This window comes from Vidua macroura, chromosome 3 (assembly GCF_024509145.1).
Source record: "Vidua macroura isolate BioBank_ID:100142 chromosome 3, ASM2450914v1, whole genome shotgun sequence".
In the NCBI taxonomy this organism is placed as follows: domain Eukaryota; kingdom Metazoa; phylum Chordata; class Aves; order Passeriformes; family Viduidae; genus Vidua; species Vidua macroura.
Window position 1 is genome coordinate 39,335,031 of NC_071573.1, and position 19,951 is coordinate 39,354,981.

Genomic DNA, 19,951 nt, shown 5'->3' on the forward strand with positions numbered 1-19,951 from the left:
GGCGGGCGCAGGACAATGGCCGGGAGGAGGGGGCCGGGGCCGGGGGCCGGCGGGAGGCGGGGAGGGGCCGGGGCCGCCCGCCGCCGCTCCGCCCCCCCGCGTCTGGCGTAAACCCGGCGCCGGGCTAAAAGAACCGGCGAGCTACCGGCGCCCGGGGCTGGTGGCCGCCGCCGCGGACGGCTCGCCGGTGCCGGCGGCAGCGCCCTGCCCGGCCCGGCCCGGCCCGGCCCGGCCCGGCCCGTCGCGTCGCGTCCCGCCCCGCCGCGCCATGTCGCTGAGTCCCAAGCACACGACGCCCTTCTCGGTCACCGATATCCTCAGCCCGATGGAGGAGAGCTACAAGAAGTTCGGCGGCATGGACGGGGCGGGCGGGCTGGGCGCGCCCCTCGGGCCGTACCGCCAGGCGTCCGTGGCCCCCGCCACCGCCGTCCCGCAGCACGTTCCCGCGGGCGCGGCCGCCTATCACATGCCCCACGGCGTTTCGCAGTTCCCGCACGGCGCCGTCGGGGGCTACTGCAACGGCGGGCTGGGCAACGTGGGCGAGCTGCCTGCCTACCCCGAGGGGATGCGGGGCGGTGCGGCGGCGGGCGGCGGCTGGTATGGGCCCGGCGGCGACCCCCGCTACTCCAGCAGTAAGTGCGGGCGCAGGGGGCGCGGCAGAGGAGGAGGGGGGCGGCCGGGCGCAGGGGGAGCCGCGGCCCCGACGGGGCGGGCGGCGTCCGGCATTGAGCAGGCCGTCCCGCTCAGTCTCCAGGTTCATGGGCCCGTCGGCGGGGATGAACGTGGCCGGCATGGGCGGCCTGAGCGGCATCGCCGAGGGAGCCAAGGCCATCGTGCCGCTGCACGCGGCGCCGCGGAGGAAGAGGAGGGTGCTCTTCTCCCAGGCGCAGGTCTACGAGTTGGAGCGGCGCTTCAAGCAGCAGAAGTACCTGTCGGCGCCGGAGCGGGAGCACCTGGCCAGCCTGATCCACCTGACCCCCACGCAGGTGAAGATCTGGTTCCAGAACCACCGCTACAAGATGAAGCGCCAGGCCAAGGACAAGGCGGCCGCCCAGCAGTTGCACCCCGACGGCGGCGGCGGCCTGTGCCAGCAGCCCTCGCCGCGCCGCGTGGCCGTGCCGGTGCTGGTGAAGGATGGCAAACCCTGCCCGCCGCCGGGCAACGGCACCCCGGGCCCCGGCCCGGTCGCCCCCGCGGCCCCCGCCGGCGCCGCGCCCGCTGCGCACCCGCCCCCCGGCTCGCTGGGGCAGGCGGCCGACCTAGAGGAGCTGTCACCCAGCCCGCCGGCGGTCAACGGCCCCGTGGCTCCCCTGGCCCCCCTGGACTCGGCTGGCCTCGACTACAACGGCGGCATGGTCAGCCCCAACCTGCTCTACGGCAGGACGTGGTAATCGGTGCGTCCCGTGTGTGTTCCCCCGATAGCCCCGCTCCTCCGGCACCGGACGCTCCGCCCTGCCCGGTGCCCGCGGGGATCGCCGACGGCCGCCCCACCCCCGGTCCCCTCCCGGCCTCCCTTCGAGTTTTTTTTAAGTCTCTCCTGGTTTTGGACAAACGGCCCCGACGGCAGCGCCGAGTGCTTGCGTGAGTGTGGGTCAGTGTGAGTGTTGGTATGCACGCGTGTCCGCGCCTCCGTGTCCCGGCCGCCGAGAGCTCCTCCCGACGGAGCGGGGACAGCCAGGGCAGTGCGGGGCTACGCTCCGGCCTGGCCCTTCTCCCCGGCGGTAGCGCAGCCCGGGAGCCCCAGCGCGCACCGCGACAGCCCCGCGGAGCGCCACAATATTCTGAAGCGCAACTCATCTCAGCCGAATTAATTTCGTGGGGGTGCCCCGAAATGCCATTCCGTTCTTATCTCCATACGAGGTAAATTGAGTCGCAGCTCAGTTCAGGCGGGAGCCGTGGCAGGAGAGCCCTGGAGCGCCGGTTCTCGGATTTAAGGGGAAAACCCCGTTTTTCTCGTTGTTACTAAATACCGCGCAGTTAATGAATGCCCGTGCGTGGACGCGGCGCGCGTCCCGCGGAATCGCCTCAAGCCCCCGGCCCTTGGCTCAGCTCCTGACGAGCTCAGAGCCCTGTGGAGGTGACGGAGAGCCCAGGGATTCTCGGGGCTGGACCCCGCTTCCCGCCGGGATCGGACCCCGCAGCAGCCGGGGCCGGAGGATGCGCTGCGCTGGAGCGGGGTTTATCCCCGCATCACTTTCCGAGGAAATCCCGCACGTCGGGAAACGCTCATCGGGACTTTCCGGCAATTTTTCTTTTATTTTTTATTTTAATTTGATTTTAAACAATAAAAGGAAGCCTTGTTCTCACGAGTCAGCTGCTTTGTTCTCGGTGTATGGACTGAAGGACAACCTCAAAATCCCTTTTTCTGCCTCCCTGTCGGCTACCAAGAATTGAATTCTGTGCCCCCCACCCCGCCAGGCTTCCCCATCCTTGGGGGACCCGCTGAACCCCAGCCCTGGCGGGGCTACCAAGCCCCGGAGGCTGCTCCACTCCTGGCTGTGCCATGAAGGAACGATTCTGAGGTGGAAAATCGGGATTTTGACCTCTGCAAGACCACAGACCCGCTCCCAGACCCCTCCCCAAGCCCCATGCAGGAACCTGGAGAGGAAGGGAATCTCCACTGTTCTTCTGGAAAGATACTCCCTTCCCCTCCCGGCAGGTGCCACACAGAGACAACCCCCCGCCCCAGCTCCCTCCCCTTTCCATGAGGGAGACTTTCTCCCTGCTGGGTCCCACGGGAAACGGCTCAGTGTCCGGAGTGGGGCTGAGCCCAGCCTGGTGAGCGGTTTCCCCCTCAAATTCTGTTAAATCTAAGGGCTCAGCTCCAGCCTGGGAAAAAAAAATTGTATCTGTCAGAAAAACAGCCTGAGGAGCTCCACAGGGTTGCTGTCCCAGGGTGACCCCCAGGCCCTTCAGCAGCTGGAGGCACAGGCAACTGAAGCAGAGCCCCAGGAAGGATGGTGCTGCCCAGCCAGGTCCTGCATCCCAGCCCTGCATCAGAGCCGAGGAAACGAAGCCCCCAGGCCAGTGTGCTGCTCTGAGCATTGCTCCAAGGATCTGAGTGGGCAGTGCAGCTCCCAGGGCCCAGGCTGGCTCCACTCGGGATCAGACTGCAAGGGGGTGAAGGGCTGGGCAAGGTGAACCCCGCAGGGATGACCTTTTCCCACAGCAGCCCCCCAAATATTTACCCAGACTTTTTGTGCCCCAAGAAATAGGAGGAAGGGACAAAGCCACCAGCATCAGGGTCCATCCACCTTTGGAACATAGGTGACCCACCCCACTCCTTCCTCCAGCCCACTCCCGTGAAAACTTGCCCTCAGAGCTGGTTTTGTCCTGCTGAAAAAACAAAATGGCTCTTTTAGAGCATCCCAATCTTTTCCCAACCATGGGAGAAGGCCCTTGGGAGGGCTGGCAGCTCCCAGCCCCAGGAATGCTGCATCACAATGAAGAATTCTGCTCCACCTTCCATCACTTGAAAATAATGAATCCAGGCTGATGATTTCTTCCTTCCAAGGTTAAATGGGGCTGTCAGGGTTTTCCCCCCAGTTGCTAGTGATTAACACCCGGATGATTGGAAAGAAGAGAGCATCAAGGAGTCGGGGCAAGAGCAGGGCTGGGAACTTTACTGATTTACACAATACCTGGATTTAATGGCAAAGTCCAAAGGGAAAGCTGAACTAGATGCTCTCCTTGGTTTTTTTTTTTTTTTTTAATTAAACAAAGATTTTAAATGCTAGAGATTGGGAGGAATTATTTTCCAATAAATCAACAGGAATGTGTGCACACAGGTAAAAGATACAAACAGGCTCTGGAGGGGGCTGGAAATTAACCAAACGCCACTGCTCAGAATTTCAAAAGCCACTTTATAAAGCAAATAAAAATATTTACTGATTTAGTACACTCACACAGAAAATCCCTAGAAAGAGTGCTAAAAACAAATGGAATTTCTGCCCTTCGCAGCCATTTTAAATTAGGTATCAAACAGACAAACCACGGCCCCTGCCTGGTTATGCCACCACAAAACCCACAACAGAAACAGGCACATATCAAAAAAATTGAAATGTTTTACTTCAGAGTCCAAAAAACCAAAGGAAGCATCTGCCAAGGAGCTGTATCTTTCAATACTGCTGGATGCCTGCTGGGTCTGCCCCGAGAGTTCATAAAATCCCATTTCTGGGCATTCTTTCCAACTCTGTGTTTTCAGGCTCTTATGTGTGGAGTAGAGGATGGTTGGAGTTCAGATGTTTGGAGTTCAGATGTTTGGAGTTCAGATGTTCAGGCAGGCAGCACTCGGCACAGCTTGGATATTTAAGGACAACAACGCAGCACTCCCACCTTGTCCGACTCTTTCCAGTCCCTCACAAAAAATCATCATCAGATCCGTTAGAAATGTGCACATTTAAAACAGGCATCCATTTAAAAACTACAGGGATGGTGCTTAACAACTTCATTTTTTCCCCCCCTCTCGCCCCACAAATAATAAAAAGAACAAAAGCAAAAAACCCGGACGTTTTCCATGTTAAAAAAAAAAAAAACAGGAGGCAGGAGCTAATTCCAGCTGTACCTTCCTGCGGGAGGTGGGAGCGGGTAGGGCCTCCCAGGGCCGTATGCCTGCAAACAAACAAACAAAAGCAAGCATTTATTTTTGGGATTAGCAGCACGAGTAAACAAGTGGGGTGAGCTCAAGGCGCCATACGGAACAGAGACAAAACATCCTCTGCACGGAGAGGTGCCAGGGGCAGGGCTGAGCATCCCTCATACGGCTGTGGAGTCTCCCAGAAACACAGGCTAGGGCTGGATCCCCTGGTGCAGAGCGGAGCTGCGCAGCACCAGCTTTGGAATCCCAAATAAATCTACCCCCAGCCAGCATCGTGGGCAAGGGTCTTCCCACCTGTAACACCTCTACTGTGCTCTGTCTGCAGCAAAGGAACAAATGTTGGAGCCAGGGACATGGGGCAGCTCACACTCAGCATTTTTACACAAAAGTATTTTAAGGAAAAACGAAAGCTGTATTTGTTGCAGAAGTATTTGTTTGCTTTAATAAGAGGTCAAAGAGATCCAAATCCCATTTTGGAAATGACTCCAAATTTGCACTTAAATTCAGGCATTTGGTACATCAAGTATCCAGGGAAAAAATCCATTTGAAAATTTCACAGAGCCCCCCTGAAGCATTTAAAATGATTTCCAAACCTGGTACATTGCAGAGACCAGCAAGTTAATTAAAGGTGATGCACTGACACCAGCTACAGGCTTGGTTTGGTCTTTACTCAGGGATTTTGGGTGTGGAGGGAAAAAGGGGCTTCCTTCCTTTAAAAGAGAAATCTCTCTTCATCACAGCACACGGCAGTTGGGATAACCACGGAAACCGCCAAGCCGGTGAGCAGGCTTGGTTTGGTCTTTACTCAGGGATTTTGGGTGTGGAGGGAAAAAGGGGCTTCCTTCCTTTAAAAGAGAAATCTCTCTTCATCACAGCACACGGCAGTTGGGATAACCACGGAAACCGCCAAGCCGGTGAGCAGACCTGCCAGGGAGGCTCTTGCAGCCTGCCCATGCAGGGAAGGTTTGTTCCCAGGCTTGATGAACTCAATTAAAAAGGAAACAAGTTGGCTACATCCCTTAAAAAACTCTTCCAAACCATCAGCAGGGAAGGACAAAGCAGAGGTCTGGGAGCACTGCAGCAGCCGTGGATGTGGATGTTCCGTTGTGTGCTGCTCCGGGCTGGAATAAAACTGCCCAACACCTGCACCACCCCAGCAAGCTCATTCTTTGGTTCTCTGGGAGAGCTGGAAGGCAGCAAAGCCCCACCCCCAAGGAGCCCCCCAGATCCATCGCAGCTGCATTAATTTTGTAAGCACTCTGTGGCAGCGCGTTTATTAACCTCTTCAGACCATGTTCTGTATGCTGTAAAAAAAGAATTCAGAGGTGAAAGGGTCCAAAGATAATTATTTATGCTGCTACATGTCACCACTTCCACTTGAATCCCTTTTCAAGGCTTTAAAGCTTTGAAATTTTCAGGCAGCAAGGCCACATTCAATGATTAGGCTGGCACCCTAAACCCTTTCAGGTACTTTTTCATTTCACTCCAGCCTCAAAAGAATAATGACATCTGAAAGTTCATTTAAAAATAACTAGAACAGAAAAAAAGAAAAAAAAAATTAAAAGCCGATAAACAGTTGCAGCACAACTGCAAGGGGAATTTTTTAAGGAAGCAAATTCACTGGAGCTAAAAGACTTCTGCTTAATCATGAACTCATCATGTATGTGAATAAAAATAAAAAGGGTTGTCACTGCTAGGTTTAATGTTTCCTGCACCCGCAGGTGGGTCCATGCCAGCACTGGGGGAATTCTGTTCTGGGCAAGACCACAAAATTACCCAGGCTGTGGATGGGGAATTAACAGGGATACCCTCCCTGGGCCCCCACTGCAAACCCTGCTGGGAAACCATTCCCACTCCCCGTCATGATTCCAGCTGTTGGGCACAACAATTTAAGGCTGGGAATTAAGTTCTCCAAGCACAGATTCCTTTAACAGGTGTATCCTGCCTGGGATGAAGGGCAGAGCAGGGTGTGCCATGGCAGACAGACTTTTCCAAGAGTCCATTTCCCAGACTAATTAAACCCTGTCCAGACTCCAGCAGCACAAAGATCCTCCCTCAATTTTTACCCAGGAGCACAGCAGCCCCTGCTATGGATTAGTGCAATCAGGGATTTATTCCGCAGGCTCTGGGGTTTTGGGTAAACCTGTGTGGCACAAAATGAAAGATTTCTGAAATCTGATCCTATCAATGCACCTCATCCAAATTTAAAATGTATTTTAGAGCTCCACTGGTTGGGTCAAGGTTCAGGCCCCATTATTTCAACTTGTTGTTGAGTTCTGCCTCCAGTCACAACCACTGCTGGCAGGGTTTGTACTGGTGCTGTGCCATGTAACACACATCTGGGTACTGGGCAGGTGAGCAGGCTGGGAGAAAAAATTAAAACTAGGAGTGATTAAAAAGTGGCTTGTCCTGAGCTGAATCAGGCCCCAGCAGAAGGCACATTTCCAACAGTTTGTGCCTTAATTTCCACATAAAGGACAAGGCAATGGGGCTGTTACCTCCTCCTCCCTGGGACTGGTCACTAACCTTCCCACAGTTCTGATTTCCACAAACAGCAGTAGAACTAGGAGTTCAACCTAGATATCCAAAATTTATTTAAAATGAGTGTTTAGCAGTGTAAACACCCAGAGTTCTGGTACAATGGCATATGCAGATCATGTTTTACTGGGATCACACCCTCCAGAAAAAATTCTCTAAGCAGAGTCACCTGCTACTTTCAAGCAGCATTTTCACTCTGTGGCATTTTCATGAATGGCTGATCAAATCACCTGTAATTTTGAATGAGGTTCTCTCCTCACAATTGCTTGTTTCCTTTTAACTGCACAGAGCTAATTCCACATGTTTATTCCTCTGGCTATGAGAGCCCAACATTTGCATTAAGCAGTTTTTCAGCTCCAAGAAAGCCAATAAGCACTTCAGGGGAGAAATTCAGGAAGCTGTAAGGATCTACATTTAAAACATGCTGGAGAGAACCCAAAAGGTCCAGTGGGCAGATTTCCTTGTGGAAGAGGAAGACTGGTGGGAATGCTTGCCTCAGGCTCCAGGAGGAGAGTGGCCATTTCATGGACACTGGTGGTGCAGTCCCAGCACGGGCCTTGTGCCAGGGGTACAGCCAGAAGGGCTGGCCAAGGCTGGGTATTCACCTACCTGTGAGTGGTGACACAGTGACACTAAATCCAGCTCAGCAATGCCTGCCCATGCCACACTCCCACTCCACAGCCACAGGAGGGGAAAGAACTGGCTGGGAGGGGAACACAACATATCACATGGGGCCCCACTTTCCTACCTGTCTGCCCCTGTCCATGCGGTCCTCGGGTCTCTGTGGGTATCCCATGGGCCCCAGCCCCTGGTACTGAGCTGGCTGGAACTGGTTTGGGGACTGCAGCATGCGGTTCCAGGCGAGGAGAGGAGCAGCTCCGGCGGTTCTGTGCAAGGAAACAACACTGCAGAGGGAGTTGTTGGAGAACTGGGCTCCTGCAGAGCATCCCACAGCACAGACACACTCCTGCCTTTGTCTCCAAGCTGAGCATGGACAGCCACGTGCTAGTGAGAAACCAGGAGCAGAGAATATCTTCCCAAATCCTCCTAAAGGCTGCTTTGCTGACCTCTTCCTTCGGCACAGCTTGGAAGCTGTACTGCCATGAGCAGCAAACTCTGCTGCACACAGCAGATTTTTCCAGTTCCCTGGAAGGCTTCCGTGCACCTTTTATTGCAGGGGCAGATTTGCCGATCCCAAAGGTTCCCTAGCATCCCAGGAGTAAACATGTGCCACATGGGAGCTAGGGGCTTTCTTTGAACGCCCAGACTCTTTCTGGGAGCCCATTCTTCCCAGTTAATTGCAGGTTGCAAATGAATTCTTACGGCGAGCATTCGGAATCTAGGGTAGGGGCCTTGGCTGCTTTTTCCCATCCATTATTCTGCTCAATATGTCAGGAGGTCTGATCGGGAAGAAACCTTTTCAAGTTCTATTGATGCAGTTTTCAATTGACCACGGTGACCTAGCAACATAAGCACTAATTGGCACTGGCTGACTGACATTTGGTGTACAGTTTATATGGGAACGCAGATCCAACATCCATTATGGCCCAGTTTGCCATCCCGGATTGCCCATAGCAAGAAATGTTTTCATTTCCTTCAAGTACCCATTCCAACATGATAATTAGAAAGCAACAGGTAGAACACATCCAATATTGTTTGATTCAAAATATTTAGGGAAATGCTACAGCCGTGATCCGGTTGTTACAGCTAAACACAGCTGAGGGACAATTCCTTAAAGGATTCAGAGCAGGTGGGTCCTGCAGGACAATACAATATTGTGAGGGAAAAACATGGAGAGTGGAGACAGTTAATCCTTCCTGACCCCTGCTGAAGAGGGACTTGGCTGAGCAGAGCAGGGCCAGCCTGGAGGGAGACGGGGACAGCAGAGAACAGAGGCTCTGCATCCCAGGTTTACCTGCTGCACTACACACCACCCCTCAGAAGGAGTCATGCTGTAGTTAAAGCTAAGAGCACTTTACATTTGTGGGGACTAAACTCTCAAAAATCAACATTCTAAGTTCATCCTTTGTTCATACTCGCTTCTTTTGATTTAGTATTTTGTGTACTAAGTTTTTTTCCCTCATGATTCCTAGAAAACAACAGACTCTCCAGCAAAAATACACTGCTCAGCCATAAGGAAAACTACAGGGAATTACCTATGCAGCCCCAGCTCCAGGGATTTCATTAACAATCATTCTGCCTCTACAACAAGTGCTGGTGATAAATACGACTGAGGCTCACAGGCCAGCTCTTGCTCCATGCCTGGAATGGGGAAGTTTGACACAAATTTATTTTGACATTCATTTTTATTTGGCACAGAGTTTAAACTTTTAAACAGCTATTTAGTGAAAAGTTGAGATATTTAACAAATTAAACAAAACACAACTAACATCACTGCTTTGTTGGGGCACTGGTTGGTGATCTAAATCACCTGAGGGTGGAGATCTGTACACAGCAAAGCTGTAATCAAAAAAAGAACTGTGCCATGTGGAACACCCCAGGAGCTCGCACTGGCAGTTACCCACAGGCACTACCCAGAGTTACATCAACTCAAACCCATTCAGCCAGGTCAGCTAAATTCAGGAGAATTTACACAGAAAAACATTCCTGTCTTCACCCCGCAGCCACTTTGGAAATTATTTCTATGAATAGGTTAAGCAAAAAAGATCTGTTCAACCAGATGACACATTTTCATCAGCCAGGTAGCAAATCTCTCTCTATAAACTCTGGTGTGGCTCAAGAGCATGAAAAGGACCTCTGCAGTGCCCAGGAATATCAGGACAGGGGAGAGGAACCCCAAAATTCAGTTTCCCTGCTGCACACCAAGGTGCACCACTAGGTTTAAAAGCAAGAAATCCTGCACAGAAGCAGCTTTACACTCCTGGTGTTTCCTCCCCGGCCTGGGAAGGAAGAGCCAGTTTAGCCTCTGCTGCACCATTCCATCCCTGAAATAGAACACCTGGCAGGGAGAGGGCTCCTTGCTTATCCCTTACTCAGAGTGGTGAATCCAGGATATCCCAGCCTCCTGCCCACCCACTCCATTCCCACAAGGCTGAGAGCAGGGCTGACCTCTCCCTCAGTTCCTTCCTTCCCTGAGCAGAAATCCTTAGCTCCTCTCCCCCACGGCACCTATTGCTCGTGGAGAGCTGCAGCAGCAAGAGGGGGCAGCAGTCTGGGGAACCAGCAGCTCCCAGGAAAGAATAGGAAATTCAAAATGCCTTCAACAGGTTCAGATGCTTCCTCCTGTACCAAGTGTCTCTGTGTTTAACCTTCTGCTTAAGTCTCTGTGCTTGCCTCTGTACAGCAACTAAACACCAGCTCTGAGCACATTTGATCTGCTCCCCAAATCCAAAACCTTCCAAGAACACAGAAAAACTACTTATCCTCAGTGCTGGCAGAGCTTTTCATAAACCCTGCGCAGTGTAACAAAGGAAAGGCAGTGACAAGTGACAGACCTGCAGCAGTCCTTCACAAATAAAAGTATATAAATTGGATTTAATTAAGGGGTGGGAGTGGCAACTCCCATGGCCCAAGCAGTATTAAAGTTTGCATTATGAATGAATCTTGCCTTACAATATTCCACACAGAGGAGGCACAGGACAAGGGAGCCAGGCTTACTTCAGTGAGGATCAAAATGGTTGCCATGGAAAGTGACTGTGGAGAGCTCAATAAATTCCCCCAAAGCCCATATTTTCAATGGTGAAACATTTGCAAATAAACCCAGGGGAAAAAAAAGCTGGGTGTTGGAGAAGAACTTCTCTCCCTCTTCCATAAACATAAATAAATGTCATTATTCATAGCTGACACAGGTAGCCTGGGTTTATTGAGCCCACCCCACCAGAGGACACACAAGCCATCAATGAGGAGACGCATGTAAAACATCCCTGATTATCAAACCATGTCACATTCCTTCTATTCGATGGCACTTATTGGGCTGCAGATTCCATAATCCTTCCCTGAGTCCCTTCTGCATTTAATTCAGTTCAGCCCTAAGTAGTTAAAGCAACTGTTTTCAGTGGCAACTAATAACTACTGACCTACAGTGACACTGCCCTACAATGGGCTTGTCAGGCCTGAAAAACTTGTACCAAAGAAGCTGATTAGGACTTCAAGAGGTTTGTAGCAAGAATCAATGGCTGGTCTGTGCTAATGCTGCGGCTGTGGCACAGGAATGATAAAAGTGGAACACCATTAGTTATGCCTCATTAAACTCCGCAGCCCTCCTAAAAAGAAATTTGTTTAGCCTGTCCAAAATCTAATGCAGTTTTAAGCTCTCTGTGTTCAATTTCATAGTATCTCAAAAGCTTCAATAAGATAAAGGCCAAAGAACCAAGAACAGTACCAAAGCACCAACAGTAAAGTTAATTTTGAAGCCTGAGTTTTAATGGAAAGTGTTTTTCCCTCCTTTTTTTTAATACAAAGCACTAGAGTCTTTTAAAGGATGAACACCACATAGTGGGCTCTCAAAATATCAATAAATCTTGGACATTAATTAACTCAAAAAACCTCCCATACAGAATCACTTCCACAATTTTAAACCACAATATTCCAAACACAGAAGGGAAAAGCAAACATTGGGATGGTTGGCAGAGCCCAGTCCACCCTCCTGGGCATGTTTCACATCCCTCCTGCCTTACCTTTGTGGTGTCTGCTGGAACAAGGGTGTGGGACCTCTCCAGGACTCCTGGGGCCGAAGATCTGGAGGGTAAAATAAGATGGCAAAATAAGAGAGAGCAAGTACAACTCACAAGCCATGCTCACTCCTCTGAGTGGCCCAGAGCTGCTTTTGGGAAGCCAAACAGGAAAGCTCAGGCTGGATGTGCCACAAATACACTCCAAGTCATGGCTTCCGGCTGCTGGCTTGGACAGAGTCCTGCTGCCCACAGAGAAAAAGCAACTTTTTTGGCTCTAGCACATTCAATAAGCTTCATAACACAGAATAATGAATTTTAATTGCTAGAGCTAGTGTTGGTTAGTGCTCAGATGCTTCACAGGTGTCTCCTCTTGAATTTTTGAAGATGCAAAACCTTGTCTGTCATCCTAACAACTCAGTTTCATATTTATATATCTTACCAGTACATTCATTACTATATTAAAAATACAGGCACTCAAATACACACCCACCACTGTGTTACCACAACACACCATGTTTGTGACCAACAAAGATGTCAAAGTCAAAATATGGACCAGTTTCCCTCTGACTAGGCTAAGTTATTCCATAAAGGCAACTAAAACAATGGCCAGAGCATGGAATAAAGTGAATTATTCTGTTTTATTCACATTTAGGTAAATATAGTTACATTTAGGATGAAAAGGACAAAGCATTCATTAAAATAAAATATAAATACATTATCAAAGATGGTAAAGGTGCATTTAAAAGTTATTGTGGGCAGTGATAATATACTAATAAAAACCTATTAATGATGTCTCAGATAATGGAATCAGACTGAATTAAGCCTTTTTGGGTAAAACCTTGGCCAGAGTCCCAGTGCTGGCGTGCAGGAGACCACCCACTCACCCATTGTTTGTGCCACCCAAACCAGCCCTGCACAAAGGCAAGGCAGGAGCAACACTGCTTTAACAGGGCCCGCAATTAAATGCTTGTTGTCCTTCTAAATAACCTGGTCAGCAAACAGGATAAAAGCAGCAGCTCCTCAATAGCACCCAGACAGCCCCCAGCACTCGGGGGCCAACGTCAATCAAAAGCTCCAGTTTCACTGACACCTTTGATGGCTTTCAATGGCCTTCAAGTGTGACCTAATTCCAACAGCTGGTTCCAGCAGCTGGATAATGGCCGGCACATGGATACCCTGCCGTGCTGCCAGGGGCCAGGACATGGAAGCCTGGCCTCCCTTGGAAAGGGGAAGGGGGAAACATAAAATAAAGAACTCTGTGCCTCTCTCCTAGCTCTGGTTGGATTGTCTGTCCCAGCCCCAGCAAAAAGAACACCAAATAAATTCCCAGCCCCAGCAGCTCTGCTCTCCCCGGGAGCCTGCTGGGCAAAGCCAATCCAGCCCGTAATTCTTCATTTATCCCCCATGCAGGGTTATTTATTCAGCTTTACACCCATACACTCAACTACATCAACCAAGATATGAACCTGCTTTTACACCCCTAGGCACACACAGAACTACCAACCAATGCTCCTTAGCTCCTCTTTTCCAGCCAATTTCCAGCCTGAAGCAGACCAGGACTGAGGGTAAGGAAAGTGGCACTTCCCTGCTGATCAGCCTGGGAATCTCAAGGGCTTTTCCAGGACTGAACAGGCTGCACCCACACAAAGCCATGTTTATTTTGGAATATAAGGGGAGGGCAATGGAATTTACAATGCTGCTTTAGGGGAAAATGATAGATTTTTCAACTGGAGCTTAAAATATTTTAAAAAGTTTGGGACAGTCCCTGAGTGTCACAACTTTCAATCAAAAATATCCTAAAATGACTCTCTGTTTCTGATAATTTCCAAGTTTCACAGACAGCAGCAGCACAGAAACACAGGCAACATCTTGTTTCCAGACCCTTCCCCTCCATGTGAGCAAGGACCCAGGTCTCCTGCTGTAACCACACCTTTCTGCAGCTCAGTTTAAGCAAGACTTCAATGAAATAATCATCAAAACATTTAAAGCCCCCCTATTCATTTGTATGACTGAAGGAATAACCTTGGAGGGAGAGAGTCTGGAGCCGTGAACTGCACTTCAGAAAGGTACAAAGTGGGAGAAAGAATGACAATTAATATTTTCTTTAGGCTGCAAAACTTAATGGTTTCCCAGAGCTATAAGGCCAAAGAAACTGCCTTGTCTAGCAGCTCCTCAAGTAACAATTTATCTAATCAGGGTGGCAATCAAAGAGAAGATTTTGTGTTTACTGATTGCACTAATCAAAATCACTTTTCCAAGGCAGCTAATTGACAAGTTTACTGCCTGCCACGCAAGTTATAAATCAGATGTCCTGCACTGCAGGAGCCAAATCCGCCATTCCCAGAGTGCTGCCACCCTGCACTTGACTCCCCAAGTTATCAGCACAGACAATTATTCATCAGCTGAAAATTGGTACATCCAAGGCAAATCAGGGAGCACTGGTGAGGAACACCCCCAGCCCTGAGGCGCTTGAGGAGGAGCTGGCTCCTGGCTTGACCGCATCGCCCTTCTGGAGGCTAATTTTACCACAGCACGTGTATGAAAACACCACACACCAAGTTGCTCTGTATCAGTCCCACTGAATGTGGGGAGTATGACCGCATCAGCTGTGGTTTTTCAGGAATGTGTGGGCTCCAGGTGCTTCCCAGCCTGGCCACACCACAACTGCAGTTTTCTCACAACAGTACAGCTGATGAACACAACTTGGACTCTGGAGAGAACCTTGTGTCATCCAAGAGGCCTTCCCATTTCTCCTGATTTGATTTTCCAGCTGAAGGTACTGGTGCTTTGATGAAGACACTTGGGGACTGAAGAGGCGACTGCAAAAGGGAAGAAGATGCTTAGGTGCATCTGAAGAGGTGCTGCCAGATCTAGGAACACCTCTGGGGACTCCAGGCAGAACATTATTGGGGGAAATTGGCCCAAGTGCTTGTGAATTCCCAACTACACTGTGCAGGTAGACTGCTCCCACTCAGCAAGAGCCTCACTACAGTGGGGTTTGGGGAGCTGCTGACACTCCTCATCTTCACAGGTCTGCTTGGCACCAGACGCACACAATCCGTAATCCAGGATGCGTTATGATCTTTGGGCAGGTGAACATCCAAAAGGCCGATCCCAGCAGAAATCCAGGGCTATGCCACCTGGAAGTGTTCTAACAAGGGTTTAAGCAAGTCTGACTCTACCTGGTAGAAGAAGAGCTGAGGCACACATGGTTCACTTGGCATTGACAGTCCCAGGTGGGCCAGGCTGGGGCCTGACCCTGCAGCCAGGCAGCAGGATGGGTTTTGGGAACGGTTCTAGGGAGCAACACAGCCCTCAGGCTGTTTGATTCATCCTCCCGATGGACATGCGCTGTCCTCAGGCCCCAAATAATGAGGCACTGAAAGAAACAATCTCCAAACTCTAAGTCAAGCACTGCTGTAATCAGTTGCAAAGACTTGACACTGCAATCAGTGCAAATGAGAAGTTAATTAGAATTTAAGTCTAATCTCCTAGGACAGTCCTAGCAGAAGAGGAGGAACAACACCACCCGGTGAAATGCCAGAGGACACGTTTGCAGCGTGCAGCACTGTGGTGTCCCATGAAAACAGAGTGCCAGGAAGTGGCTCTGGAAAGCGTGGCTGGCGCACGACCCTGCGTGGTGAAGGAGCCTCCACAAGGCAGCTCCACCTGGCTCCTCTCCCTGCTGCTCCACACAACAGCAGCACAGCAACCTCTGCCTCATGGAAAAAGCAGCACAGGGAGGAGGGAAGAAAAGCCCAACCAATTGCTCTGAGGTTTGCCAGGCACATCTGCAGAACAGCAACTGGGGATGGCTGTGGCACTCCCCAGGGGGAGGGAAGCCTGCATCAAAGAAAGCCACTAGACAGTTTTCCAAGGCCAACAGATGAACTGGGATTTCTCCTGTAGCAGCGGCTCCAAGCCTCCTCAGTTTGAACCAGTCTATGGCACTGGGGGGGGGTATTTGCCTGCAGAGTGATGCCTGTTCAGCACAAGGGACTCGGGTGCCATGAAGACAAGAACTTGGGAGTGCCTCATTGACAGGATCAGGTCCAGGGACATGGGACAGAGAGAGCACATTGGAGAGTTTCCCACAACACATCAGGACTTAGCAGGAACAGCAGCACAGCTCCCAAAAACCTCCCCAAAACCACATAAATATTCTCTTTTTGGAGATGAATTTGCAATGCCTGTCTGGTAGTTCCTGCCTTCCCATTCCCCACATTCTTCTTTCCAGATCATATTTAAGCACAGATAAATAAATGAAATAGATAAAGAGAGATGATGTTTAGACCAACCCAGCTGCGAGAAGCAGGAAGCAGAGGGCACTTACTTGACAGCAGTTTGGGGATCTGCTGCTGGCTGCCCATGAGGGGCCTGGCATAGGGGCTGCCGTAGGCTCCGAGTGGCACCGCGTTGGAGTACATCCCTGGCATGCCCCTGTCCCTCGGCATCGTGTGCCTGTTACAGGACGAAATGGCAAGGCAGCAGGTCAGGATGCTGTGGTGAGCTCCATCTCCCAGCACAGCTGCCTCCCAGCCTATCCCATGCCCCCTCTCTTTCTGCTGAGCCAGGGATGCACTGGTGGATCAGGGCCCAAGCACATCCTGACACACAGGGGCCTGGGGAGCTGCTCCCAGGGAAATGCTCATGTTTCCAATGGCACAGCTGTGCTTTTTATTGTGACTGTGACATGCACGAGGGTTCTCAAGTGCAGCCCCAGGACAGCTCTGCTTTTCCTTCCTAAAAGGGGGTGCTTTTCCTTCTTGCACCTCCCCCAGAGCCGTAAGATGAAGAAGGTATTTTCTTTTCCTAAGGAGACACTCCAGAGTCCAACTTTATTTGCCAGTCTCCTTTAAAACATTCTCTTCTCTGGCTCTGATAAATGCATGGCTCCTTGCACTCCCCAATATGGAAATCCATTTAATTTTTAAAGCTTCTTTGTTTATAAAAGCTTAAAAGACATTCCTGTCTTCATTAGCAGTCTTAATTATCACTTGTGAATAATATTCTCATTGTACCTACAAACAAGCATCCACCAAACAAGTTTTAAAAAACCCCAAACAACAGGAAAGAAACTTAGAATTTTCTAGGAGGGGGAAAAAGCCAAAAAGCAAACACGGCATTACTGCAAAATCACTGTAATGTTCAGTTTTCAGCAATATTGAATTTAAGTATCACACACTGAGGTGTCCAACATGGAAAACCAGCACCTAAGCTTGGACACTCCATGCCCATCTCTTTCTTGTTTTTAATTTAAAAAGAAAAAAGGAGGGCAGTCACCCCAGGAAGGCAGCAGTAACCCCACAGCCTTACCCCAAGGTTCTGAACGCTGACTGGTCCAAATGCACTGGTTTCCTGTCCCTGTTAAAGCCAAGCTGTGGTCTCCAAGGCCTGCCATCACTGCTGGTTTTTTCCCAGTCACCTGGCTTCAGAACTGGAGCAGGTTTCCTGAACAATAAGAATAGTTCCATAAGTACTTACCAGAGCAAATACTCAGATGGATAAATCAGAATGGAATGATTTGAAAGCTAGCAGCTGACACTTACTTTGCTCCAGGTAACACTGTAGCCTTGAAAACGAAGTCTTCAGCAAATTGTGGATCTTTGAATGAGATGCTAGAAGAAAGTATTTGAGGATTAGATTCATTGCATAATGGAGACAAAATGAAATAGTAGTCACTGCTTTATATCCAAGAAAGCTACAAGTAAACAGATGAGAAGAATAATCTCACTCTTCCAGCTGGAATTCATGTTTTCCAGGACCAAGAAAGAATGAGGCTACAAGGAAAGAGAATAATGGTTTCCTGGAAAATTCAGCCAGAGTGACACAGCCTGAAGAGCAATGCCCTGACTGCATATATGATCTCCAAAGACCGGACAAAAAATCCTTGTGACAGAGAAATGGGGAGCACCACAGAACAATTCTGATCTCTTGACAGTGGCAGATGGAAAAGCCAAACCCTTCCTTTAACTCATCACTCACAGGAACTACATTGCCATTTAGGACATCTTTCCTACAGTGTCCTGATAAAGCGTAACTCAGCATTTATTACTTCTCTGCCTAGTTGTTGCTCTGGTTGAACCAAGCTGTGTTTCTCTGGAGAAAAAAATTACGCAGATGACAAGTGATTTTCAGTGTTTTGAGTGCTGTGCTTTGCACACCCTTGCATGAAAGCCCACAGTTTACTGACCTGACTGCAGAGTTCTGTGTCAGATCCCGCAGCATGGGAACAGGAGACTGCACCACCCTGGTGAAGAGAAAAACCTGTGTCAAAACACCACCAAACATCTCACCATCTGCTGCTCTGTCAACTAAGCCTGCAAACATTTATTTCAAAGTTAACTTGCCTTTCCCCCTAAACCAAGTACTTCTAAAAGCACTGGAGTGACTGAATCCTTATTTCTTAATGTCACCTCTTTTGCAGCTGATGTGTGGGGACTCTCTAGGGTCTGTCTAGGGAAGCCAAGGCTGGAAGAAGTTTCTTGTTCCTGTTCCCTCCAAGAACAACTCTGACTTGGTGATACTCTTCTCAATCATTACAAAAATGGAGAAATGTTTATTAGAGTGATCTGAGGTACATTTTCTGTCCAACCAAGCCAGTGTTTGTGCACTTAATGCAAACGAGGCACTGAACACCTGCTTGTATCTCTGAGCACAGTCAGAGAAATGAGTGTGCGTCTGCCAAGGTGAAGATTACACTGATCATTCCTCAAACTGGAAGCACTCTCTAAAAAACTAAAAGTATGAGTATTCTTTGTATGTGTAGCTGGGAACAGCCCTGATTTTAGTGCTGCAGACTAAATGGACAAAGCCAAAATATATCTGAGCTATCATTACCTGGATTTTTCTCTGATGTAATGCAGATTTGCATATAAAAAGCAGAGTTTTGGGGTTTTTAGGCAATGTGCACTAATGGGAAGTCACATCAGCCCACATTAACATCCACACAAAAGCAGAGAAGCCAAAACATGACCGTACTAAACCAGACCACTGAGCACTTTTATTACCCAGGCCTTGTTTACCTCATAAAACAATAACTCAACACAAAAATCAGCCTTCCACAGGCAAAATTACAAACAAACAAAGGCTCCTCAGCAAATAAACAAATGCATTAGAGTTTTAAAGATATCTGAGGCTGCTTTAAAAGCCAAGTTGAGAGGTTAAAAAATGGGACCATAGAATGTAAATTTCACTTGCTGGGGGTTTCCTCCATGCTGGAGGTAACGCAGGCCTGCTCTGAATTCTCAGACCTACACATGTGGCTTTGTCTGGAGCTTTAATTTACTCCTTGTGGGCACAAAAACATTTCTGCTGCCATAAGAGCAGGAGGGATCCTCTAGCAGCAAGAACCCACCCCAAAGGCCACACTCACTGATCCGGAAGGACGGCGTTGTCGTTCAGGGTGAGCTTTCCCTGGATGCCGTGGCACAGCTCCGGTGGGATGTCCACTGCCTATGGAGGAAGTTCAGCTGCAGCACTTCAGACCTCCCGTCTCACCATTTCCACTGAACAACAAGTGCAACCTACCTCTGTGTTCTTGGTCTTGTACTGCTCCACAATGAAGTCACAGAGTGGATGGTGCTTCCCGACAAAGAGAACATCACCGCCAAGGCTGTTCCTCCTGCCTGGAGAAATGATGGGAATAGGGCAAGAGTTCAGAGGAAAGAGGGAAGGAAGCAATGCAGCAAACCAGCAATGCTGTCCTGGTGACACCTCCACAAAAGCCAAGTTTCACTGTGATTTAGGAGAAAGCTCTGAACGTTTCCTGAGAACATAGGAAAGACGTCTTCTAAGAGCAGGATGTGTCTGGTCCCAAGGACAGATGGCAGGCAGTAAAATAATGGAAATCTTGTGTTCAGTGGAGGAATGCTGAATTTAGAATAGAGTAACACTGCAGATACATACAGAATTGATAAAAACCAACCCTAAACCCCACACACCTCCACAGTTTACCCACAAGAACCAGATGTTATTTCTGTAGAACAAAGAAACAAACATTAGTCTTTATAAGCTGAACAAGTGTTACAAAACAAATCCACTGAGGATCACTCTGATCACCAGCAGCACCCCTGAGGAAGAGTCCGTCATAAACTCAACCCAACCAAACATCAAGGACACCTTGTTCATTCATTTCTGGTGAAATTCATAGGTAGCAATGAAATACCCAAATTCTTTAGCT

At 49.6% G+C, this 19,951-nt stretch overlaps 2 protein-coding genes across 3 annotated transcripts in view; one reads left to right on the forward strand and one right to left on the reverse strand.

Annotated features, from left to right (window-relative positions):
• Positions 1-238: 238 nt before the first annotated feature.
• Positions 239-2,309, forward strand: NKX2-4 (NK2 homeobox 4). Its single transcript, XM_053973643.1, has 2 exons — positions 239-632; positions 748-2,309. Exons 1-2 carry the CDS (start codon positions 269-271, stop codon positions 1,389-1,391), a joined length of 1,008 nt encoding a protein of 335 aa, XP_053829618.1. The 5' UTR covers positions 239-268; the 3' UTR covers positions 1,392-2,309.
• Positions 2,310-4,246: 1,937 nt separating this feature from the next.
• The window catches only part of XRN2 (5'-3' exoribonuclease 2), a 32,434-nt gene continuing 16,729 nt past the window's right edge, over positions 4,247-19,951 (reverse strand). The window contains exons 22-31 of one of the 2 annotated variants that reach the window (XM_053972510.1): positions 19,300-19,397; positions 19,145-19,224; positions 17,963-18,019; positions 17,319-17,387; positions 17,086-17,220; positions 16,103-16,230; positions 11,773-11,833; positions 7,884-8,022; positions 4,565-4,611; positions 4,247-4,357 (exon numbers count right to left, since the gene is read on the reverse strand). In XM_053972510.1, coding sequence (XP_053828485.1) covers positions 4,309-4,357; positions 4,565-4,611; positions 7,884-8,022; positions 11,773-11,833; positions 16,103-16,230; positions 17,086-17,220; positions 17,319-17,387; positions 17,963-18,019; positions 19,145-19,224; positions 19,300-19,397 — 863 coding nt within the window. In that variant the 3' untranslated portion in view covers positions 4,247-4,308. Of the gene's footprint in view, positions 4,358-4,564; positions 4,612-7,883; positions 8,041-11,772; positions 11,834-16,102; positions 16,231-17,085; positions 17,221-17,318; positions 17,388-17,962; positions 18,020-19,144; positions 19,225-19,299; positions 19,398-19,951 lie in introns of both variants that reach the window. The other variant, XM_053972509.1, reaches the window with a different exon arrangement.

Coding starts and splice junctions, on each gene's coding strand:
- NKX2-4 (XM_053973643.1), top strand. CDS start 269: ATGTCGCTGAGTCCCAAGCACACGACGCCCTTCTCGGTCACCGATATC. Junction 633..747: donor CGACCCCCGCTACTCCAGCA/GTAAGTGCGGGC, acceptor CGTCCCGCTCAG/TCTCCAGGTTCATGGGCCCG.